Genomic DNA, 24,860 nt, shown 5'->3' with positions numbered 1-24,860 from the left:
TTGAAGGTGAGCTGGCAAGAAGGCTGCAGATGGTGTGAGCATGATGTGGTGCGAGCACTGCTACCAATGTGACATTGCAATTAAACAGGAAAAGTACTTGTGCAGTGCACGCACAGAATTCAGTGTGAGGTCGCAAGTGAAGATACATTCTAACTGAACAACTTATATGCCAGTAATCTGAGTATGGTGCAGTTCGCAGTGATGTGAGGTAGCAACATAGACACTGCTAGCAAATGGTTTGCAGTAATTAGGTAATGTAGGAGACTGGTGGAAAGAACTAACATTAACGCACAACAACTGGTATTCTCGCATTTGTGTCTTGGAAGAGATTGGGTGTTTACATTTCGAAATACAGGCGGTTGTGAGAGAGGTCGGCTGTACTCTTGTAAGCTGTTTGAATACTGTATATGGGACGAGAAACACAAGACAGAGAGGGAGAGAGAAGTGGAGTTTATAAATGGAGTATTTTGCAATTGTTGCTGTGCTTTTGCAGAAATTGCTTGTGAAATGTTTTACAGAGTGAATTCTCAAAAGGAAGGTTTGTCACGTTGGTTTACAGATATCTCCTGTTGTTGCAGTAGTTGTGGTGTTACTGGAGTAATTGTGTGGACTGCAAAAGGTAGAAATGAATAGAGAAAGCGATCTTTTTTTTTCAATTTTTTATTTTAATATCCTATACAATGAAGTACTACTGGCACGTATTAATGCTCTCTCAGCATCTCGACGAGCTGCTGCCGGTTTCGCTGCCGGGCGAAGTCCAGGGGGGTCCTCCCACTATCAGTCCTCACCCCCCTGTCGGCTCCGGCCTGCAGCAACGCAGCCGCCACTTCTGTGTTGCCATTGTATGCCGCCAAGTGCAGCGGCGTCAGCCCCCACTGAGTCCTGGCGTTGGGGTCGGACGCCGCAGAGAGCAGCAGCCGCACCCCAGCCGCGTCGCCTCTCTCTGCAGCGCAGTGCAGGGCGGTGAACCCGTCTTCGTCCCTCCCCCACATCTCCGACAAGGCTGCATGCAACGCCCGCATCTCCTCCACCGCCCCCTCCTCGGCCACCTCTCTCAGCCTCCTGCCTCGCTCTGCATCAGAAAGGCTCCTGCACAAAACATCGACACACTTACTCTCTACTATCGACACACACACTGTCACAGCCGCAAAACTGCCAACAATTCGGAATACACTTCTTCCGAGCGACAAGTCACAAATCTAGAAATCTCGCTTCTGCGATACAGGTTAACCAGCGTATTACAGACAGATCCACAGCACTAGCCCATAATCAAAAACTTCAGCCATCTCCCATTAAAAATAGGTGCACTCCATCCCGTAACAAATACATTTGGCACATTCCCTCATAGTTCACTCCACAGATCCGCCTCCTTTCACCTCGGCATGCAGCTGCTACCCAATCCTTCATCTACATTCAAACACACCCCAAAACTACCTTCTCTGGGTACCAATTCCTTGAGTCACTTAGGAAGAAAACAATAGAAACTAAACGCATCTGCAAGTACTGAAATACAATGTCCTCACCAGACAGCTAAGTGATTCAGACCAGTAACATGGAAATTTCCTGACGTACGACAAAAAACATAAAAGTCACTGCTTCGTACACAATAAGTCTGTCGACATATTTCAAATACAACAAGGGCACCAGGTCGACTCTCCCTGACACACACACACACACACACACACACACACACACACACACACACATTCTACACAGTCCTCCTTATCCATTTTCCACTTGTCAATAATTTGTTAAACATTCCTATTTCCTTTTGCGTGCTTTATTTGCTGAATTTTTGTAGTTTCTTCTTGTAACAGTTGAACTCAGTATCTCTTGCATTGACCAAGGATTTCTATTTGGCCCTGTTTTTTACCTATTTGATCTTTTTCTACCTTCTCTGAAAGCTACCGATTCATCCCCAAAAACTTTATTCTCTGTTTTTCATTGACCTAGTTTGTTATTGTGTGTGCTGTAAGTCCATTGCTTCCTTCTCTAACACTAAGTTTCTCACTTTTTTCGTTGTAACATAACCTGTTCTGTTTGCATCCCAAACATTTCCCCACTTCTTACCTTTCCAAGTTTTGCATCTCATCCTGGCGTTCTATTTTTTTCTGCTTTGTTTCACATTCTCTACGGAGCATACTGATTTTGATATCAGCATGTGCTGCATAATTAATACTATTATCCTGGAGACTAAGTATACAATTCGACACTATCCATGATGTTTTGAGTGTGCATGTAGCACATATAGGTGTGTATCATCTTATATTGAGCGTTTTTAAAATTTTTTTACTTGTAGGTATGTACTTCCTGTGCCAAATTACGTGCTATTACCCGCATGATTTGTATGCACGAAAATTGAATAATTTCTGTTTGTTGCCTGCTTCTGATATAATTTCAATACTAATTCTTTGTGTCTTCCATGACTGCCAGTCGAAATGGGTGTGCTTCTGTTGCCTGCCTGAGGTGCAGGAGGGTTTTGAATGTTCACTGGATTCCAAAGTCGATATCTGCAGCTGATTATCTTGGTCAATCAAAGCAGGAAGTACTTTAATCTCTATACAGGAGGGAATCAACATCTACATCTACATGGTTACTCTGCAATTCACACTGAAGTGCCTGGCAGAGGGTTGAATGAACCTGTTTCATACTATTTCTCCACCATTCCACTCTCAAATGGCGTGTAGGAAAAAGGAACACCTCAATCTTTCCATTGGAGCTCCGATTTCTCTTATTTTATTATTATGTTGATCATTTCGTCCTACATAGGTGGATGTCAAGAACATATTTGCCATCGGAAGAGAAAGCTGGCAATTGAAATTTCGTAAACAGATCTCGTCGCAAAGAAAACCGTCTGTTTCATTGACTGCCACACCAACTCGCGTATCATATCAGTGACTCTCTCACCCATATTGCGCGATAACACAAAACGAACTTCCCTTCTTTGCACTTTTTCGCTGTCCTCCGCCAATCATACCTGGTAAGGATCCCACACCGTGCAGCAATATTCCAGCAGAGGACGTACAAGTGTAATGTAGTCTCTCTTTGGTAGGTTTGTTGCATCTTCCGAGTTTCTGCCAACAAAGCGCAGTCTTTGTTTCGCCTTTCCCACAACATTATCTATGTGGTCATTCCAATTTAAGTTGCTCGTAATTGTAATCCCTAGGTATTAAGTCGAATTGACAGCCCTTAAATTTGTGCGATTTATCGTATACCCAAAATTTAGCGGATTCCTCTTAGTACCCATGTCGATGACCTCCCACTTTTCTTTGTTTGGTGCAAACTGACACTTCCCGCATCATACAGAAATTCTCTCTAGATCATTTTGTAATTGGAATTGATCGTCTGATGATTTTACTAGACGGTAAATTACAGCGTCATCTGCAAACAATCTAAGGGGGCAGCTCAGATTATCACCTAGATCATTTATGTAAATCAGGAACAGCAGAGGGCCTATGACACTACCTTGCGGAACGTCGTATACGACTTCTATTCTACTCGATGATTTGCCGTCTATCAGTATGAACTGTGACATCTCTGCAAGGAAATCAAGAATCCAGTCACACAACAGAGACGATACTTCATACGTATCAAATTTGATTAATACTGGATGTATACGTGGACAAGGAAAAAAATTCCCGGATTTTTCCCGGATTTCCCGCTTAAAAATACACTTTCTCCCGCGTGAAAACACTTTTTCTGTCTTAAGTGACAGTATATTTTCCCTCGGAAGTGCAAAACTTATCAATCCTTTGAATGGTTATGGTTTTGGACATGGGCGTAGAATGTAGTCAGCCAATAGCAACATCCCTGTTAAGCAGCGGTAACACACGAGTTAATGGCTTACATTAATATACATAGTGTTGCTACAAGAAAAGCAAAGCTTCCACATATAATATTGGTCACTAAGGTTAATAAGCTGCAAGAGAAGCTAATCTTTCGAGATAATGTTGATTTTTTGCGCGTGTTACACTTAAAGACACATCACACAAATGTGGCAGTAAAATTTTTAATAATGACATAAATGTCTGATCTCCAGGGTTCGAAATTCTTCTACATGGCTTGTCATCAAAGAGTTGATTTTTAGATGGAGTCAAACACTCTGATTTAAGAATTTCATGGTACATCCTCGCGCATAGTCCAACTTACGTTAAAAGATATTTACTTTGAAATTAATGCTTTTCAAACCAACATTCGCAATATTTTTCCACGACCTGCTGGAAACAGGTTCGTTCCAGCAGCTGCCGGAGAGCGCCAGGTAAGAGGCGCCCCGAGCTTGCGCAGCTAACATGACGTAGGAAGCCCGTATGTACGTACGTGGAACACATTAAAAGATCTTACATTACGTTGTAAAAGCAGTAAGACGTCACAGGGTACTCCAAGAGATCAGAATTTCGTGAACCATACTAAAATGTGCACATTTAAACTGCAACTTAAAGCGCACATTCGTATGTCCAGATTCAGATGTAAATTTTCTGGGAGTACCAGTACTGCAGTATCTCACGTTTGGTTCATTAGTATGGCATAATGCCGTTCGTGCTAGAAGATGAAAACTTGCACTTGAAATGCAGCGAACAGTTGAAACTAGCCAGTACTGTGAAATTAAACATTTCGTTTCAAATACATTGGATGCCTCTGCGGAAAAGGTTAATGAAAGCCAAATTTCTTTAGCAAAGAGACAAAAATAACTTCATTGTTCTGCAAGGCGATTGATGCTTGACTGTCAGAAACGTGGAAACAAATTAAAATCTGAAACTAATAATGTATATCAGCCTTCGGTAATTATGTGAATATATTTTAATTCACTTGATACCTCCCGGCCAAAGATACCCGTTTTGCTTTCATGTGACGCGAGAGTAAACGAAGGAGAAACAGGAAAACCACTGAACGTCAACACGGGCCACGTGGTGACTGCCCACTGTAGTTCAGACTTCTCTGCGCATCAGCCTCGCATCTACGATATTTGCGAACCGGTCAACACCAAAAAAATCGAATTTTCGAACGTACCCTAGGGCATCTTGTAAAACACATCATTCTGAAAAATTTGGAACAAAAACATACGTGTTCGAGAAAATATACGACATGTTATATGGTCTGAAGTGTGCCGAAGCGCAGTGCCACGGCTCTTCGTACAGCATTCTCCTATCGCACGTCACTGTATTTCACTCTGTGGAATTGAAACGGGTATATTTTGTAAGCGATGACATCAAACTATATTCAGGACTGTGGAAATAGAAATGTCCTGTGGTGCCTCTCCTGCTCCCAGTCAGCCAGTTTGACAGCCTGCCCCTCTTTATTTTTAAAAAAACTCGCCATTAATAGCGGATGGGAATATTTGTAATTGGGAGAACAAGAACTCTACAGAAAATTTGGACTCTTTATTGCCTAATAGCTAATAACTTCCTGTTTGCGTGACAAAAGTGAAATATAGGATGCATAAAACCAATATAGACAAGAGACAAGCAAGAAAGTACACATTTCAATACTTACCTCCTAGCATTTTTTCTCTCTAATCTTGCTACAGCTTTAAATGGCGTGCTTTTGCTTTCTGCACAAGAATCTATTACCTCACCAAAGTTGGTCAAACTTTTTGCTGCATGAAAATTCGAAATTTCGTTACCTAATACTGAAAAAGCTGTTAATACAAATAATACCCAAGACTGGTGTGGTTTCTGGATCTGATTACGTCTATTTTGTCGATGTATGCTAAATAAAACAAAACAGGCCTTTCTAATATTGTAGCAAATTTTATAACACACACACACACACACACACACACACACACACACACACACACACACACACTTACACACCAAATTAGCGAGACTGTATTGGCACAGATAGTCATTTTTAATACACGATAGAATATAATTCAGTAAGTACATATATCAAATGCCTATTAGGCCTACAACAAGCAAAAAGCTTTATGTTAGGAAATAGTTTCACATTTCATTCATACGCACCAGTTTCTCAAGCATGAGATCGGAAAGTAGTATTACGAAATTCTTATATAAATTAGGAATAGTCTCGTCCTTCCATAATTTGTGTGATGTCCCCGTTTATTCTGCTTCCTCGTTCTAACAATCTTGTCATCACCAATTCTGTGGACATTCCTGCTACTGTCAAAATTTGTTCGCCGATTAACTTCAGTAACACTGCCAGAATCACCGGTTTAGTTACCCCACGATTGTTCTGCCATTAGGCGTTGTTACAAATTCGTACAAAACGTTTTCTGCGTTACTTCCGAATCACAACTTAAGCGGCTGCTAGCCAGGGGCTGTACAACTGGTCCTTACTAGTGTAGCAATCTGGGCAGAAAGTTTCTGTCAAAATTTCATTTTCTTGGATACAACGAGAAGATAATACGTAATCTTACCCACTTGTTATTCCTCCAGTCGTTCATTTCCATTCTCGTAGACTGAATCTATGGATTTCGCTACGAATTATAAGAAAGCTGATCATTCGAAAACCCAATCAACCACATAATCAGACAGCGACTGGCATTTATCCGTTCGGCTTTACTCCGCTCAGCTCGTACGGCCCCATCCCCTTTTGTCTGCAGAAAGATTATTTTCTAGATGCGATTAGGATTCTCCTGACAGACATCACGTACACTACGCACACATTCAAAAATCAACTTACGATTCATTCAGAAATGAACTTAAAATGTGTTCAGAAACCAACAAGGATGCGTTTCAAAATCATATAAATGATTGATTGATCAACGTGCGCTGGATGCTAGGCGCTTTGTGAAACAAGTTTTTTTCCTTGAGAATATGAATTTGGCGCCCCCTTTTCCCGGTACCATCTAGCTGCTTGCTGCGACTGCTTGCACAGCGGAGAGCCACATTCCTGTAGCCAGAAGTGGGAGAATCTGCTTCTCAAACGCGACTCAACTGCGCATGCGCATGAGCTCGCTCGTAACTGCTAACACGAATGTAATGTAAACAGTTGTGACTTCACGGTCATCGGAGGGAATTTGTTGTTATGAAGTATTGCACAGCCTTCCCAAAGCCTTTGACACGTTTTGCTGTTGGCAGACGCTTGCATGAGGACTCTGTGTCGTCGTCGTGTATGGCGCATTTCCTTTGCATTTTAAGTTATTTTGGTTTTTTTTCTCTCGTTAAGTTTCATTGTTGCAGTATTATTCTGCAGTTGCGGGATACAGTAATATCATTTGTTCTAACGGTTCTTGCCAGTCAAAATTACAGAAATTTAACTGAAAACTAAAACAATGAAAAATTCCCAGAATTCTAAAAAATTCCCGGGTTTTTCCTGGTTTTCTCCCGGATGAATAAGTTCCCGGGTTTTTCCCAGATCTCTCGGTTGTCCCGGGTCGTATACACCCTGTAGAAGATGAAAACGTGCCCTTGAAATGCAGCGAACAGTTGAAACTAGCCAATAGTGTGGAATTGAACACTTTGTTTCAAACAAACTGGCTGCCTCAGCGGAAAAGATCAATAAAAGCCGAATTACTTCAGCAAAGCGACAAAAGTAACTTCATTGTTCTGCAAGATAATTAATGCTTGACTGTCAGATAGGTGGAAATTGTATTAAAATCTGGAACTAATGACATATTTTAATCTTCCGTAATTGTGTGAATGTATTTTAATTCACTTGATATCTCCCAGCCACAGAAACCACTCTCTTTCATTTGACATGACAGCAGTGAACAAAGAGGAAACAGCAAAGTCACTAAATGTGAACACAGATCACCCCCCCTCCCCACTACAAGTCAACCTGATCTGCGCATCAACCCTGGATCTATGATATTTCCTCAACAATACGAATTTCCCCCCCTCGCCACAGAAATTGGCGCCTGGTTCAGATACTCCGGTTTGCTGCGTACAGAACCAACAGCGACATTCCTGTTTCCAGAAGCGGGAGAAGGTACTACTCAGACACGACTCAACTGCGCATGCGCGTGGTTCCGCTCGTAACTGCTTAAATGAATCTGATGTGAACAGTTGAGACTTAACGCTCATCGGAGGTACTTTGTTGTTACTAAGCACTGCATTGTCTTCCTACAGCCTTTCACACATTTTGCTGTTGGCAGACACTTGTATGAGCGCTGTGTGTTTTTTGTTTATATATGAAGCATTTCCTTTGGAATTTATATTTCATTCCCTCGTTCATATTTTGTTGCTGCAGTATTATTCTGCAGTAGCGGTATACAGTAATGTCCTTTGTTAGAGTATCGGTTATTACCAGTCAAAATGACAAAAAATTAACTGAAAACTAAATCAATGGAAAACTCCCGGGATTCTAGAAAATTCCCGTTTTTCCTGGTTTTCCTCCAGATGAAAAAATTCCTAGGTCTTTCCCGGATCTTCCGGGTCGTATACACCATGTAATAGTCTCTTGTTAGAAATGGTATCAAACCCTTCTGGAAATCTAAGAATATGGAATCGATCTTAGATCCCTTGTCGACAGCACTCCTTACTTCATGGGCATAAATAGCTAGCTGTGTTGCACAAGAACGATATTTTCTGAATCCGTGTTGGTTATGTATCGATAAGTCATTTTCTTCAAGGTGAGTCATAATGTTCGAGTAAAGTATATTCTCCAAAATGCTACTGCAAATTGAGGTCAGTAGTATGCGTCTGTAATTCAATAGGTTACTCCTATTTCCTTTCTTGAGTATTGGTGTGACCTTTGCTACTTTCCAGTCTTTAGGAACAGACCATTCGCCAAGTGAACGGTTGTATATGATTGCTAAGAAAGGCACTATTGTGTCTGCATACTCTGAAAGGAACCTGATTCGTATTCCATCTGGACCAGAAGAGTTGCCTTTCTTAAGTGATTTGAGTTGCTTCACAACACCTAAAATATATACTTTTATGTCACTCACGCTAACAGCTGTTCTGGTTTCGCATTCTTGAATAGTTACTTTGCCTTTTTTCGTGAAGGAATTAAGGAAAACTCTATTTAGTAACTCCGCTGTAGTGGCACCACCATCATTGTGGAAACTATATATATTATATATATATATATATATATATATATATATATATATATATATATATATATATATATATATATATATATATATATATATATATATATATATATATATATTTTCATTAGGACCAACTATCTTTGCCCACGTCGGTTGCTCATTTCTAAAAATAAAAGTTAACTATACCATGGAATTATGCAAAACGTCTCCTCGGTGAATGAAAACCACTACTCATCACACCTGGTGACCTCCATCATCAGTTGCAGGAAATTGTTTACGAGTGACGAGCCATACAGTGCTGTACGCATCTCCACTCAGCCACACCCACTGCATTTCTCACTTCTCGAGAGCAGATACCTCAACCATTAGACCAGCTGAGTGCGTTTGTTGGCGTAGATGGAATTACCGTTGTGGATGATGTTTTTTACCCATGGTTTGCAAACACTCCCGCCAGAGGTTCTCATGTACATCCTCTGCAGTAGGGTAACATCCACCGATTCGATTTCCCTTTTGCTACTCTTCCCACAAGTCCCCCGGGATAAACTCTAGTGCAAGTGTCGATGAGAAGCTGAGTCAGAAGTGGAGGTGTGCTCAGGCAGCCGACTGCTCAAGGAGACTGCCTGCAATAAGCAGCAAATCTGGGTTCCTGTTACAGTGCGGCACAGATTTCCAATAGTCACTACAGATGTAACTGACCAGGGAACCATTTAAGGAATATTCGAATTACATTTTAAGACATACCCAAAACAATCTGTATCCTCATTACTGTACTAAATATTAACTTTTTGTCATTATTACTTGTATTTCTGTTTACCTTATTTTCGCTATTTCTTACTCAGTGTCTTCAACAGCTTATATCTACAACCATTCACATACGTTTTGTTGAGTGCAATTGTGTGAAAAATCCTGTTTCCACACGCATTTAATTCAGAATCAATTTGTAAGACACACAATCGTCACTAAAAACAAAATCTAGATTCAACACATCAATATAAAAAGAATCTTTGGGAATGGGTATGATTTGAATGGGACACTTCCTACGTAACTACAGTTGAGTGACTCTGAACTGAACGTAATTCTCACTGCAAATGCAGAGAACGAGAAATGTTCTGCATATGTGCTCAATCTTCAAAATATCATAGCCAAAAAAGTGAGAAAGGAGTAATGTTTAATGGCAACTGTAACCTCTATCCAAAAACTGAAGGAATCTGTATTTTATTTTATTCACTATATCGGCTGGTTAATGCCAAAATAAGCAGTACTCTGAGGGTAAGACTTGGTCACGTGTGGCAACACAACTCACCGGAAGCGCGAGACGGCTGCGTCATCAGGTGGAGGGGTGTGTCGGGCAGACGTGGGAGGCGCAGCTGCAGCAGGAGTCCGGCTGTGGCCGCTGTGGGGTTGACAGTCAGAGTTGGGGGTGGACCCGCCCCCTGTGGCGGTCGGCGAGCTGCACAGAGAAACACTGTGTGGGTGGGCGTGTTCACACAGGGGCTCACTGCAGGCGATACAGCTGAAGGACTGTCCATCGGGGCAACAGAACACACAGTGCCAACAACACCAGCCCCTCACTTAACGTGACTGTGCCACCAATTAACTGGTCTTTTTCTGCACTACTTCTGCTATATTCCCCACTGGCGTAGCTTAAGATGCAAAACAACAAATTGTTCAAAATGAAGCACAAACCAAATTCCAAACATAAGGGCCAACAATTTTGCTGCCCTGACAGAACAACTATCAGACAGAATTTAGAAGCAGTTAAAGTCAACTGGCTGCTACTTTTGGTTGTGAGGTAATTTGAAAACTGATATATGGTTGCTAAATTATATCACAGGAGGAAGAGAGAGAGAGAGAGAGACAGAGAGACAGAGATCCAGCAATAGAGAAACAAACTGATAAGTTGGGGTATCAACTTACTGTTTAAACTATATGGTCATGGATATGCAGGCGCTGTTTGATGTGAAGCCCGAGGGAATGAAGAAGATGGACAAGAATTACAAGAGCTATGCTATAAAAGTTATCAAGAGTATATTCAAAATCTGCATTTGGGTAAAGCAAATAGAACTGTATATATGCATGTACTGTCTCCACAATTCGATTAATTGAAAAGACAGCAGTGGTGATGTGTTTCTTAAACAACAATTTTCGTGTTGAGCAGTTTGCAGTAGAGGTCACCATTAAAAGAAAAAATATGGGTTACACAGTGTATGCAATTTTATCTGATGGACAATGTTTACAACTTGTGAAGTAACCTGTAGTCTATTTAATATGGATTTTTTTTTTAAATTCGAAAGGAAACAAAATAGACTTGTATGGAGCATATGTATCCGAGAGACAGAGGCAACAAATGATAGCTGGATGAAAACGTCACATCAATACTGACGTTGTGGGAGATATGTCTTACACCTGTAAGTGGACAGCGAATATAATCTGCTGTATCCCAGTAGCGGAAAACCTCATAGGATTCCGTGGACGACCTCTGGTAACGCCATAGGGAACTTCAAACACGACAGGGGGGGCAGAGATTTCCTGTCTGCTCTGTAAAAGGGAATGCACGGAAAAAATTCGGGGCGATAGCTGAACAGAGACGAGAAGGAAATGTGATTGTAAGGCACAGCCTTGAGTGTGACAATGTTACTGTGCTGGCTGGAGTATTCTCTTCTTGTTTGCCCCCAGTGTGCATGAGTAGCCCCAGTGCTCATAGCTCCTGCTTGACTGGATATCTCAGGGAGTCACACCCTGCTCTTTGGGGCCAGTCACCCAGGGGTAGCGTCTTTTTCAGTAATCAGGAAAGTCCTCAGTCCCAGGTTTGAACCTCACCATCACTTGAATTTTGAATACGAATAATCAGCATTGGTGTCTGAAGACTTCCAGCATCAGGTGTCACCCTCTTTCAGCCAACAGCCTTTCCAAAGAGGGCGGAGGGGCCGACAGAGCTTCACGGCACTCTCTTTCCATTGAGGCCTGAAACTGGTCCTAAATGAGGAAGAATTGGCAATGATCAACAACATGAGGACACAGAAGGCAATGTAAACCACTGCTTAAAGATTCATAACGTCCGTCAATGAGGCATGTGATTCATTGAGTCTGTGCTGTACAGACTCTCCATTGGCAAGACTAGTCCCCCATTCAAACCTCCAGGCGAGGAGGCACAAGGGGGAGGTGACCATGGAAAAAAAGTTGAGTAATCAGCAAAAGGATAACGTTCTACGAGTCGTCATGTGGAAAGTAAGGAATTTGTATGTGGTTGAGAAGCTAGAAAATAAGAAAAGGGAAATGCTGAGGACGTATCTAGCTGTAGTGGGTGTCAGTGACGCGTAAAGGAAAGAAAAGTAAAGGAAAGGAAAGGATTTCTGGTCATATGAGAATAGGGTAGTAGCAACAGCAGGAGATAAGAGTAGGATTCAGTATCAATAGAAAGTCAGGGCAGAAAGTGAGATACTGTGAACGGATGAGTATAGATGTTCTCGTGAGAATCGAAAGCAAACCAACAACATGCATAGTTCAGGTATACATGATGACGTCGCAAGTTGAAGGTGAAGAGAGAGAAAGTATGAGGATATTGAACAGGTAATTCGGTACATATGTGATAGTCATGGAGGGACTGAAACGCAACCGTAGGCGAAGGAGTAGAAGAAACGGTTACACGAGAATATGTACTTGATAATAGGAATAGGAGAGAAGTAAGGCTAGTTAAGTTCAATAGTAAATTTATCCTAGTAATAGCTGGTATAGTCTATTCAAGAATCTTGAGACAAGGGGGTATACTTGAGAAAGGACCGAAACATGGGAGGTTTAAAGTCAGATTTTGAAATCAGATACTGGACTGTAAAGCATACCCAGGAGTAGATTTAGACTCGTAACAATTTAGCAATGATGAAGAGTAGGCTGAATTTTACGAGACTCGTCAGGAGCAATCGATGTACAAAGAAGTGGAATACAGTAGTACTAAGGAAAGAAGAGATGAGATTTATGTTCTCTGAGGCTACAGATACTGCGATAATTAACAGCTCAATAGTTGGAAAGAAAAACGTAGGTACAAAGAAGCTAACTGCGAAGAAACCATGGGAAACATAAGAAATCCTTCAGTTGATCAATCAAAGACAGAAGTTCAAAAATATTCAGGAAAATTCAGTAATTGAGAAGTATGTCACTTAAGGATGAAATTAATAGGAAGTGCAGAGAAGCTAATGTGAAATGACTGCACGAAAAATGTGAAGAAATCAAAGAAGAAATGATTCTTGGGAAGACTGACGCAGCATATAGAAAATTCAAAGCAATCTTCCACGGAATTAAAAGCAAGCGTGGTAACATGAAGCGCACAATGGGAATTCCAGTGTTAAATACAGAGGCGAGATCGGATAGTTGGAAAGAGTACACTGAAGGCCTCTCTGATTGGAACAACTTGTCTGATGGCGTGACAGAAGAACAAGCAGGAGTCGGTATGGAAAATATTGGTGATTAGAATCAGATTTTGAAAGCGCTTTGGAAAATTTAAGATCAAAGAAGGCAAAAGGTATAGACAACATTCAATCAGAAAAGGTATAGACAACATTCAATCAGAAGTTCTAAAATCATTGGAGGAGGTGGCAAAAGGTCTATTCTCACTGTTGTGTAGAATGTATGAGTCTGGCAATATACAATCTGACTTTGAGAGAAATATAATCTGCACGATTTGGAAGACTGCAAGAGCAGAGAAGTGTGAGAATTATCGCACAATCAGCTTAACAGCTCAAGCATCCCAGTTGCTAAGAAGGACAATACACAGGAGAACGGAAAAGAAAATTGACGTTCCTAACGTTCATAGGATTTGTGGTCCTGGCGAAAGCGTTCGGCAATCTCAAATGTTGCAAGATGTTTGAAATTCTGAGAAAAATACGGGTAAGGCAGAGGAAAAGAGTAATTTGCAATATGTACAAGAGACAAGAAGGTAAAATAACAGTGGAAGACCAAGAGCGAAGTATTCGGGTTAAAAAGGGTGTCAGACAGGGATGTAATCTTTCGCCTCTACTGTTCAATCTATATACCGAAGAAGCGATGACGGAAATAAAGGAAAGATTGAAGAGTGGAATTAAAATTCAGGGTGAAATGATATAAGATTTGTTGATGACTGATTCCCTCAGTGACTGTGAAGAAAAATTACAGGGTTTGCTGAATGGAATGAACAGTCTAATGAGTACAGAACAGGGAATCAGAGTAAATCAGAGAAAGGCGAAATTGATAGAAGCAGTAGAAGTGAAAACAGCGAGAGACTTAGCATTGTGACTGATGATCAGTAAGCAGATCAAGTTAAGGTGTTACGCAACGTAGGCAGCAAAGAAACCCATGACGAACAAAGCAAGGACGAGGTCAAATTCACACTAGCGCTGCCAAAAAGGGAATCGTGCTTACCTGGCTTCTGCAGGTGGCTCACCGAGCATACTGCAGACTTCAATGACTTCTTGCGGGTACTCGAGCACAGCGTCCGCCCAGCCCCGCGTGGCCATCACCTGCAGGTGGTCCTTTATGAAGGCGACGGCAGCCCTGGTGGCGTCCGGGCACGAGTGCCTCACTGCCGTGACGGCCGTCGCCGCTGCGGTCTCGACGGCCAACTGCGAGATCAGCTGCCGCTCGCAGGCAGCCTTCAGGGCCGACAAGCCGTACTTGTCGGCCGCCGAGAGCAGCTGGGCGGCCGTGTCGGGCAGCTGGGGGGCCTGCAGGGTATACGTGTAGGCGACCAGGAGCCTCAGCACCGGGCCCTCCACGTCGTCGATGCTCACCTGGCCGCAGCTGGCCTCCAGCATGTCGTGCGCGAACATCGCTGCGAACACGGGGCTCGCGGCCGCCAACACGGCCCTGTGAGCCGCCACCCTCGTCTCGCCCGCCACCAGCGTCACCAGGGCGCCGTCACCCCCGTCTACCAGGGCGGCCAGGGCCTCGGTTGTGTTGTTCTGAACCTCCGTAACTGCCGACATGGTGGGTGGTCCTGAAACACAGTGCCACTGAGCAGCCCTCACACTGCATCCTCAACACTTGTACGAGGCGCATGCATACCTGTGTGAAACAACAGCTGATAAAAGTGTTGTACACCCTAAATCGATTGCAACGTCACCAGTTTCCTTCAAATGACAAGGGCCCGTACTGCTTCGTGATCACCTAAGGTTTGTAACTACCAGCGCGGTGCTACGATAGACTGCTTTCACCTTCTAAAAATGTTATCGTTCTCAGTCAAAAGATGGTTTATTTATGTCATAGCAAAAAAATTGGCGAAGCAACAAACGTCTTTCAGCCCTAAAGTTACAGGACTTCTATTTAAATCCAAGCTCGTGGCACCTCTGAGAAAAATTTTCTTCCTCCTTATCTCAGGTTCCTCAGATCCGTGACACCTCATCAGAAGCAATGTACATGTAATGCAGAAATCGGTTTCCTCGGTGAATGTCTCAGGGTAGGCACGATTAAACTTTACAGGCCGCCTTGACTGAGCGGTTCTAGGCGCTTCAATCTGGAACCGCGCGCCTGCTACGGTCGCAGGTTCTAATCCTGCCTCGGGTATGGATGTGTGTGACGTCCTTAGGTTTAAGTAGTTCTAGGTTCTATTGGACTGGACCTCCGATGTTAAGTCCCATAGTGCTCAGAGCCATTTGAACCGTTCTGAACCACTGTAAGAGTCTGAATTCATTAGTAAGTTTAACTCTCCTTTTAACAGATTGATATCTGTGTCTTCTTTCTTAAGAAAAAGATTCAGCGCCCACCTCCGTGGTAAACAATGCTGCATAATACAATCATAAATCATGTCGCCATTTTATCCGAATGTTGCAAGCTATGGTGTACCCAGGTATTTCCAGGTTGAGCAGTTTAGGAATTAAACTCGTTGCCTCCATTTCCAGAACGTGTGTTATGGAACTTTCGCACAAATATATATTTATATCTCCTTTTGGCGTGGACGTGTTTGTATAGCATCTTTGCCCCACAGAACGTTCGGATGGTTATTAGATGACAGATACGTCATGGTTAAACCAAAGTAAGCTCTATCACAGCTCCGACATCACTCTTGACTCTCCTGGTGGTATGAGGGGGCAAACGACGGAGTCAGTGAAACAGTTCCCCACCCTACAATGTAAACTGGTTTCCTAGATTCAGACAAATGGGTTTCGCGAGCACGGCGTCCACTTTTTTCGAATCGTCCCGAATTAGCACCTCCATTCCACCAGCGTAAGAGGTCTGCCGGACCGTTACGGTGCCGGGAGAGCGCCTAAGGATTCGTCCCAAGGCTTCTGTCACGCCAGCTCGACGTGGATGGAGACGCCGAGGCAGTGCTGAACAGAGCGTAGCGCCGGAGGTCAGCGCAGGGTCGCAGGCCAACACGTACACTGCAGGCCTCTGGAAGCCACCCGTCCAACCCAAGTCTTCCTTTCCCATCCCTCATTAGTTAGTTGTACATTTGCTTGCGTTTTATATCGCTTTGCGGTTTTTTTCGCCTCCCCATACCAAGTATGCACTCAATGTTATAGGCTCAAAACTTTGGACACTGGCGTTGTAATCGCATAATGAACGACTTTTTACTGTTGTTTAAAGGTGTTGTTACCGTATTTTCCTACATCCAAGTGGTGCTGCATGTAAATAAACGAAGCGGTAAAAGCTGTAAAGCGGTTTACATTTCCATACAGTCTTCGAGCATCGGTATGTTCCTCGTCTAAGGATCAGACGTCATTGTCTTATAAATGTTTAATGTATCCTGAGATCAGTGGTGTAGTATTCTACTTTATTGTGACACTCGCAATGCGACTGTAGCTTACACTGAGCTTCCGCAGAGTCTTTCACTCAAACGGTTTTCTAGGTAATCACAAATTTGCCGAGATACTTAGCGGGATCGCGTCTGAATTATTAGTAGACAGAGAGCCATGGTCCCCATCACCTTCAGCATATTTTGGAGACACAATCTTCGTGCGTGTCTGCGCCATGTAACCGGCAGAGAAACGTGTGTGAAATGCAAGTAGTGGACTGGATATGCAGGGCGCGGCGGTGAGACACTCTGGACTCACATTCGGGAGGACAGTGGTTCGACCACACACCATGCAGTGGTCTGCAGCAGGTCTGCAGACCAAGGGCGAATGAGTGGATGTGGCTGCTTGTCATTTGTGTCTTCTGCACCGGTTCTCTGTTTGCTGTCCACCCCCACAGGTTTTTCTTCATAGAGTCTCTCTCAATAGGAGTGCCGTGATGGTGCCCTAGGAGAGGCATGACCTTTAAGGTAGCCCTACCGGTCTTCATTACCGAATGTTCCACAAATTGCAACAGGTATTTACTTGTCGGTGTGTCGTTTCCCAGGAAAACCGTGAGGAAGTGGTTTCATTTCGTCCATCATTAAAGTTGTTTACTAGCTTTCCAATGAGTACAACGTGCATTAAACTACTTTTCAATATTTGTATAACTTCCAGTGGTGGCGATGTTTTCTTCTACAGTGTAATTTCCGTGAGTGGGTCACACAAGTCAGAAACGATTTCACGTTGCCATCAATTTGGAATCTTTACAGTCGTCTCATCAGTATGAATTGCAGACTTCTTTATCCTTTTTCCATCCAAATTAGGAATTAATCAGCGAAAGTACTCGACGCCCTCTTGAAGGTTTTTTATTAATGAGAAAACATTTGACAGCTTTTGATATTAGTGTATCACTTTCTTCCACCCCTCAGGGGCGTTTTTGATGTGATGGGGCCTTCCACTGTAATTCCACGTGTCTGATGGCATCTGGTCTTTATCAACCAACTGGTCCAGAAATAGGCAAATAATCGACGAAACTAGTTTTTCAGACAGTATTTTCTGAATAGACGGCCAACCATGATCTAATATTTCTAAGACAATATATCGTACTCTGTATAGATTGTTAGATAACAATGTCTTTCTTCATTTTTCTTAAGAGGGGGACTTCTTTCCACGTCGTTGATTGAAATGAAGATTGCAACTCGTAATCTCTGGTTCAGGAAATAAATTTCCAGCTGATTGGAATGGACATTAGCAACTTCCAGAGTCATTATGAGAGAAGAAGGTTCCATCCGAGCACATTTTCATTTGTTAAGTAATAATAAATATTAGGACTATGTAGTACGTATCAAATAGTGAGGTGCATTCTGACTCCTAACATGTACACAATTGTCTTTCATGATTCAAACAAACTGTTAGTGGTTAAATTGTGCTCTAAGCAAAATCCCCCCCCCCCCCCCATGAACCATGGACCTTGCCGTTGGTGGGGAGGCTTGCGTGCCTCAGCGATACAGATAGCCGTACCGTAGGTGCAACCACAACGGAGGGGTATCTGTTGAGAGGCCAGACAAACGTGTGGTTCCTGAAGAGGGGCAGCAGCCTTTTCAGTAGTTGCAAGGGCAACAGTCTGGATGATTGGCTGATCTGGCCTTGTAACAATAACCAAAACGGCCTTGCTGTGCTGGTACTGCGAACGGCTGAAAGCAAGAGGAAACTACAGCCGTAATTTGTCCCGAGGGCATGCAGCTTTACTGTATGATTAAATGATGATGGCGTCCTCTTGGGTAAAATATTCCGGAGGTAAAATAGTCCCCCATTCGCATCTCCGGGCGGGGACTACTCAAGAGGATGTCATTATCAGGAGAAATAAAACTGGCGTTCTACGGATCGGAGCGTGGAATGTCAGATCCCTTAATCGGGCAGGTAGGTTAGAACATTTAAAAAGGGAAATGGATAGGTTAAAGATAGATATAGTGGGAATCCGTCACGTTTGGTGGCAGGAGGAACAAGGCTTTTGGTCAGGTGAATACTGGGTTATAAATACAAAATCAAATAGGGGTAATGCAGGAGTAGGTTTAATAATGAATAAAAAAAGGAGTGTTTGTAGAATACTACAAACAGCATAGTGAACGCATTATTGTGGCCAAGATAGACACGAAGTCCATGCCTACTAGCTCTGCACATGACGAAATTGATCAATTGTATGATGAGATCAAAGAAATTATTCAGCTAGTGCAGGGAGACGAAAATTTAATAGTCATGGGTGACTGGAATTCGAGAGTAGGAAAAGAGAGAGAAGGAAACATAGCGGGTGAATATGGATTGGGGGTAAGAAATTAAAGAGGAATCCGTCTGGTAGAATTTTGCACAGAGCATAACTTAAACATAGCTAACACTTTGTTCAGGAATCATGAAAGAACTCTGTATACATGGAAGAACCCTGGAGATACTAAAAGGTTTCAGAAAGATTATATAATGGTGAGACAGAGATTTAGGAACCAGGCTTCAAATTGTAAGACATTTCCAGGGGCACATGTGGACTCTGATCTCAATCTATTGGTTATGAACTGTAGACTGTAGACTGAAGAAACTGCAAAAAGATGGGAATTTAAGGAGATGGGACCTGGATAAACTGAAAGAACCAGAGGTTGTACAGAGTTTCAGGGAGAGTATAAGGGAACAATTGACAAGAATGGGGGAAATAAATACAGTAGAAGAAGAATGGGTAGCTCTGAGGGATGAAGTAGTGAAGGCAGCGGAGGATCAAGTAGGTAAAAAGACGAGGTCTAGTAGAAATCCGTGGGTAACAGAAGAGATACTGAATTTGATTGATGAAAGGAGAAAATATAAAAATGCAGTAAATGAAGGAGGCAAAAAGGAATACAAACGTCTCAAAAATGAGATCGACAGGAAGCGCAAAATGGTTAAGCAGTGATGCCTAGAGGACAAATGTAAGGATGTAGAGGCTTATCTCACTAGGGTAAGATAGATACTGCCTACAGGAAAACTAAAGAGAGCTTTGGAGAAAAGAGCCACTTGTATGAATATCAAGAGCTCAGATGGAAAACCAGTTCTAAGCAAAGAAGGGAAAGCAGAAAGATGGAAGGAGTATATAGAAGGTCTGACTTATTTTATGCTGTTGAGTTTCTTAGATGAGCCTTACAGCCTACACAATCCGTTCTGACAGAAGAAAAGCGCTAATATCCATCGTGATTCTGCTAATTGATTCTTACTTTCTTCTCTGACAACACTGGATCTGTGTGACTTCGTGCTATAGAGTATAGTAGTAAGGGTGCTCCCTGCTTCCTCGTAACGTTGATGACATCCTGTGACACATTGTTTCCTTAACAGGCCAGCGTTCATATAAGTCCAACTTCCTTCCGTTCAAAGTATCGTTACACTCTTTCTATGGCAGGTAGACCACAAGGCATGAGGACACGTTCTGCTAGAGACAGGAATTCCTCGCCCTCTTCTTGCTTGCTTCACATGACTGATCATAGCGGACGAAAAGTGCACCTCCAGCCGATTTCTCCGTCGCTACTATTCCAGAAACAGCAGGTGTATGACTTGACACTACAGTGTCTTTCACAGGGCAAGACAATGTTTTGTTTAGAATTTTTATAGTACTGCGAACTTTTTACATTCTGCTAGCTAATGAATCTGGCACAATGTGTACGGTGTGGGTGAAAGTCGTTTTGACAAAATGTTTAGGGAAACAGTTGTTTACAGGAAACTATTTTTCTTAAAGTCAGAAATGACGCCTCGAGGATATTAACACATTGTAGTAGTGTGAACTACGACAATTATTCTCTCTCTCTCTCTCTCTCTCTCTCTCTCTCTCTCTCTCTCTCTCTCTCTCTCTCTCTCTCTGTTAAATAAGCCCAATCCCTCGTAGGTATTCGGCCGACAAGTATAGATATCCGACACTATGACGTGAAAAGTAATTTCAGCTCTGAATTTTATGTACGGAAATTTGCTTGCTGGTTACCTCTGTGTACTTGCATGCCAAGAAATGTGGCAACTCGACACAATCGTGCCCCAAAGCTCATTAAAAATGAGGGAGAAAACATAAATATTGCCTGTTCTCTTTCAGCTGTGTTGCGAACCGTCGTGTTTATAATTTAATTACTAGCACCTACTGTTAAACTTTGCCTGTAATGTCTGAATTCATTTGAGAATAGACGTAGAATTTAAGGCTTGCCTGCTCAGCAGGCAATGAAACGTATTAATCATTTAATTCGTCGTATGATTCTAGTCAGCAGAGGATAAACTGTTCTCTCTTGCTGGACTGAAACGAGTTTTAACAGCTGTTGTAGCAGAGAGAGAGAGAGAGAGAGAGAGAGAGAGAGAGAGAGAGAGAGAGAGAGAGAGAGTATAAACATTGCCGTGTTTGTAAATAGTAAAGTCTCCAACATGGAGGAGGAGGAGGAGCGGACCATTGTTGTGGGACAGACGGAAGAAGTAGCATAGTTTGCAAAGGAAAAATGAAACACGATCATATTGTGGCGAAAGCATTTGAAACTACTCTTTTAGATGATTTCAATAGAACTATGGCTCGCAGTTAATTTTTGCTTACACAAAATATTTTGAAAATATCGATTCCGAAGATATTTGCATGCATTACCAACAATAGATGCGTCGAAGAATAACATTAACGAACGTTGCCTTCTACAGCAACTTTCCGAAGGCCATTTTTGAATGTTTACTGATTTGTCATTTGTATTATTTGCTAAATTTTAGATTTGTTGAATTATGAGAAGATTTTTGTCTGTGTAACCAGTGACAATTTTTTGTTTGTAGGATATGGATTTCTTGTAGGATATGGATTTCAAGTGGGCAGATTCTGATACGAAGGTATTTTCAAGAGATATGGGGTTAAGACTCTTGGTTTGAATTTAAATGAATGATGTTTTTTGGACATCGTGTAAATTAACCGTTGGAAGATATGTTAATTTCGTTCCAGTCGACTCCGCCCACGAGAGTTCATAAATATTAACTTCTAGTAAGAGAGCAAATGAATTAATTCAGTAGTTAACACGGAATATGCATGGCTTCGGTTAATTGTACAAGATTCTTGACGTCAGCCAGAGTTTGTTTCTATGAGAGATGTTCTAGAGCTGGGGACTACATACCGTTGAACGCAGGATCGGAAAGAAGGTGCCGAGGTCTTTCTCTCCTGCACATTCTTTGCCCACAAACGAATTAGTACAAATAGAGCTTAGGATTAGTGGAAATGGAAGCCTAAATAGGTATTATGAGCGTGCAACTGAAGACTGTCACACTTTTTACAATCACCACTTTACCCAGTCCTCTGTAATAAGTTCAATATATTATGTCTTTTATAGACCATTTCCCCTCGATCGCTGCTTCCAGTGCCAAACCAAGTACACTGAATACCAACCTTTCCGTAAAGTTAGCCTGTGGCCATCCTTTGACTTGTGCTTCCTCGTTTGAGTTTTATCTGCATTTGATGTTCAACATTTTACTGTGAAAGCACATAAGAAGTCTTTCACAATTTTTGCTCCAGGATATTATATTTAGTTTTCAAACGGAAGTTTTGATTTAGACACGTTCCTGGAATTTCTGCCTGAAGTAGTGTATTTATACTCCTCAGCACCGAAGTTTCATTTGCGGAATTTTTTTTTTTTAAACTCCTTTCTTATTCGTTTGATACTTGATTAACGGCGGCAGGCTGTTTTAAATGAGTTTTTTTACTTCCGTTCTTACCCCTTCTATATAAATTACTCGTATTGGCTCATAACGTCTCATTTCATGATCAGAGGATTTACCTATGTTCACAAATTCAGGTAATATGTACAGTCTGCTTTCTTTAATCTTCTTTCCACAAGTACAGTATCAGAAAATGTACTCGGGCACTTACATCTATTCTGCATAGGAACTTTTCTTTCAGTATATCATATCGTAATTTTTAATACATAATTATAGTTATCATATAACAAAGTAAAATCAGACTGACTTTACTGATTCTGCAAGATAGTTTACTACACTCATTCTGCAAGGTAGTGTTGATCGTAATACATCTGTTTTGTCAATATCTTTACTTATTTCAGAATATCTGAAGATATCTTATCGCTTCCTTGCTGGCTTCCTTTTTTTAGGCTGAAAGTAATTCAGCACGATCACATTACCAACACGACTGATCACAGGGTTCTTAATCGAAATTCATCATCTTTCACCCTCGAGGACAGTCGTTCTCCGTCGCAAGACTTTCGATCTGTTCCTTCATCTTATTTTAGCCTAGTGCAATCCGGAACCTTATTTCAACACGTTTACTTCCCATCTTCCCTCGCATAACATCAGTTTTTATTAGAAGTAGTTGGTTTTCAATTTTCCTACAGATTTCTTTCATCCTTCTTGGTTTTACTTTCTTGCGCCTGTTGTTTTGATTTGTCGCTGTCTTTCATTCGCATCCATTTAATGTTTATGCCCAGCTTTCATTGATAGCATGCGTTGTTTTGCCATTTTGCTGTGTGTGTATGGGCCTCTGTGACTTTAAATGCTTCCAGCTTCACTGCTTCTTAAATGTCCCAACATTTTTTTCATCGATCACTAACCTCTAGATTTGTAGAATTTCCACTTTGCATAATTCATTTTTATTCATTAACTAATACAGTTTCTCTCAGACTGTTTGTTTATAATTAAATCATGCTGTTCTCAGCTGTTACGTATTCATTCGCACTCTATCCGAGTTCGGTAGTCATGTTGGAAACACATTTCACGTCCTGTTTCTACTTTTGTATTTTAAATAGGAAGCCACTGACTATACTAGTTAGATCAGCTAGTTAACACAAGAGGATATGAGCTGAATCCGTACCTGTACCTCTGTGTACCTTTCAGTTCAGTGTTTCGGTCAAATAATTTATGTTCCTTAAGAGCTTTTGCGTTGTTTACCTCGTGCTATCCATGAAGACCCCTCGCAGCGTCCTTATTGTGCGAGTTCCCTTCTTTGTGCTGAGTGCTACTTCGATATCAGAGGAAAGAGGAAAATCCAAATCATTCTATGCAACATCAGTTAATGGGCGATACCTGGTCTCCCACAATTTGATTGTGATAGTGAGAAGTCTAAGGGCGTTCATTGTGCAGCGGAGTGTGCTAAGTGATGCCGTGTAGCCCAGTCAGCAAAGACCAAATAATGCCAAATAGGGGAAAAGTTTTTGTAGTCGCAAATTTTTGTGCAGTGGTATGCGATGACCAATACACGCTTCCAGTGTGCGTTCACCGCGATGTCGGCAAACATGGATACGACCATCGTGATGCCGAAACAGAACCTGGGTTCATCCGAAAAATGACGTTTTGCCATTCCTGCACCCAGGTTCGTCGTTGAGTACACCATCGCAGGCGCTCCTGTCTGCGGATGCAGCGTCAAAGGTAACCGCAGCCACGGTCTCCGAGCTGATAATCCGTGCTGCTGCAAACGTCGTCGAACTGTTCGTGCAGATGGTCGTTGTCTTGCAAACGTCCCCATCTGTTGACTCAGGGATCGAGACGTGGCTGCACGACCCGTTACAGCCGTGCGGATAAGATGGCTGTCACCTCGACTGCCAGTGATACGAGGCCGTTGGGAGCCAGAACGGCGCTCTGTATTATCCTCCTGAACCCACCGATTCCATTTTCTGCTAACAGTCATTGGATCTCTACCAACGCGAGCAACAATGTCGCGATACGATAAACCGCAATCGCGATAGGCTACAATCCGACCTTTATCAAAGTCGGAAACGTGATGGCACGCATTTCTCCTCCTTACATGAGGCATCACAACGATCCGCCAGGCAACGCCGGTCAACTGCTGTTTGTGGATGAGAAATCGGTTGGAAACTTTCCTCATGTCAGCACGTTGTAGGTGTCGCCACCGGCACCAACCTTGTGTGAATGCTCTGGAAAGCTAATCATTTGCATATTACAGCATCTTCTTCCCGTCTTAAATTTCGCGTCTGTAGCACGTCATCTTCGTGGTGTAGCAATTTTAATGGCCAGTAGTGTACAGAAGTATCGAAGAAGGGGTGTTAATAGTGGCAAAATCACCAGATTAGGTATGTAGAGCAAGATTATATTTCAATCAGTTGTTTTTTAATCTACATGTGACCCTTACAAGTGCTTGTTAGTCAAATAACGAGGTCAGTACACTTGTTTCATTGTAACTT

At 42.2% G+C, this 24,860-nt stretch overlaps 1 protein-coding gene across 2 annotated transcripts in view; it reads right to left on the bottom strand.

Moving 5' to 3' along the window:
* Positions 1–684: 684 nt before the first annotated feature.
* The window catches only part of LOC124741132 (ankyrin-3-like), a 66,727-nt gene continuing 42,551 nt past the window's right edge, over positions 685–24,860 (bottom strand). For both annotated transcript variants that reach the window (XM_047248660.1, XM_047248661.1), the window contains 3 exons: positions 14,351–14,924; positions 10,263–10,409; positions 685–1,089 (listed from right to left, as the gene is read on the bottom strand). In XM_047248660.1, the coding sequence (XP_047104616.1) occupies positions 702–1,089; positions 10,263–10,409; positions 14,351–14,913 (1,098 nt within the window). In that variant the 5' untranslated portion in view covers positions 14,914–14,924 and the 3' untranslated portion in view covers positions 685–701. The remainder of the gene's footprint in view (positions 1,090–10,262; positions 10,410–14,350; positions 14,925–24,860) is intronic.

The sequence above is a fragment of the Schistocerca piceifrons genome, unplaced genomic scaffold (genome assembly GCF_021461385.2).
Source record: "Schistocerca piceifrons isolate TAMUIC-IGC-003096 unplaced genomic scaffold, iqSchPice1.1 HiC_scaffold_1872, whole genome shotgun sequence".
NCBI lineage: Eukaryota > Metazoa > Arthropoda > Insecta > Orthoptera > Acrididae > Schistocerca > Schistocerca piceifrons.
The sequence above is the reverse complement of the archived record's forward strand: the minus strand, read 5'-3'. Positions and strand labels throughout refer to the sequence as shown.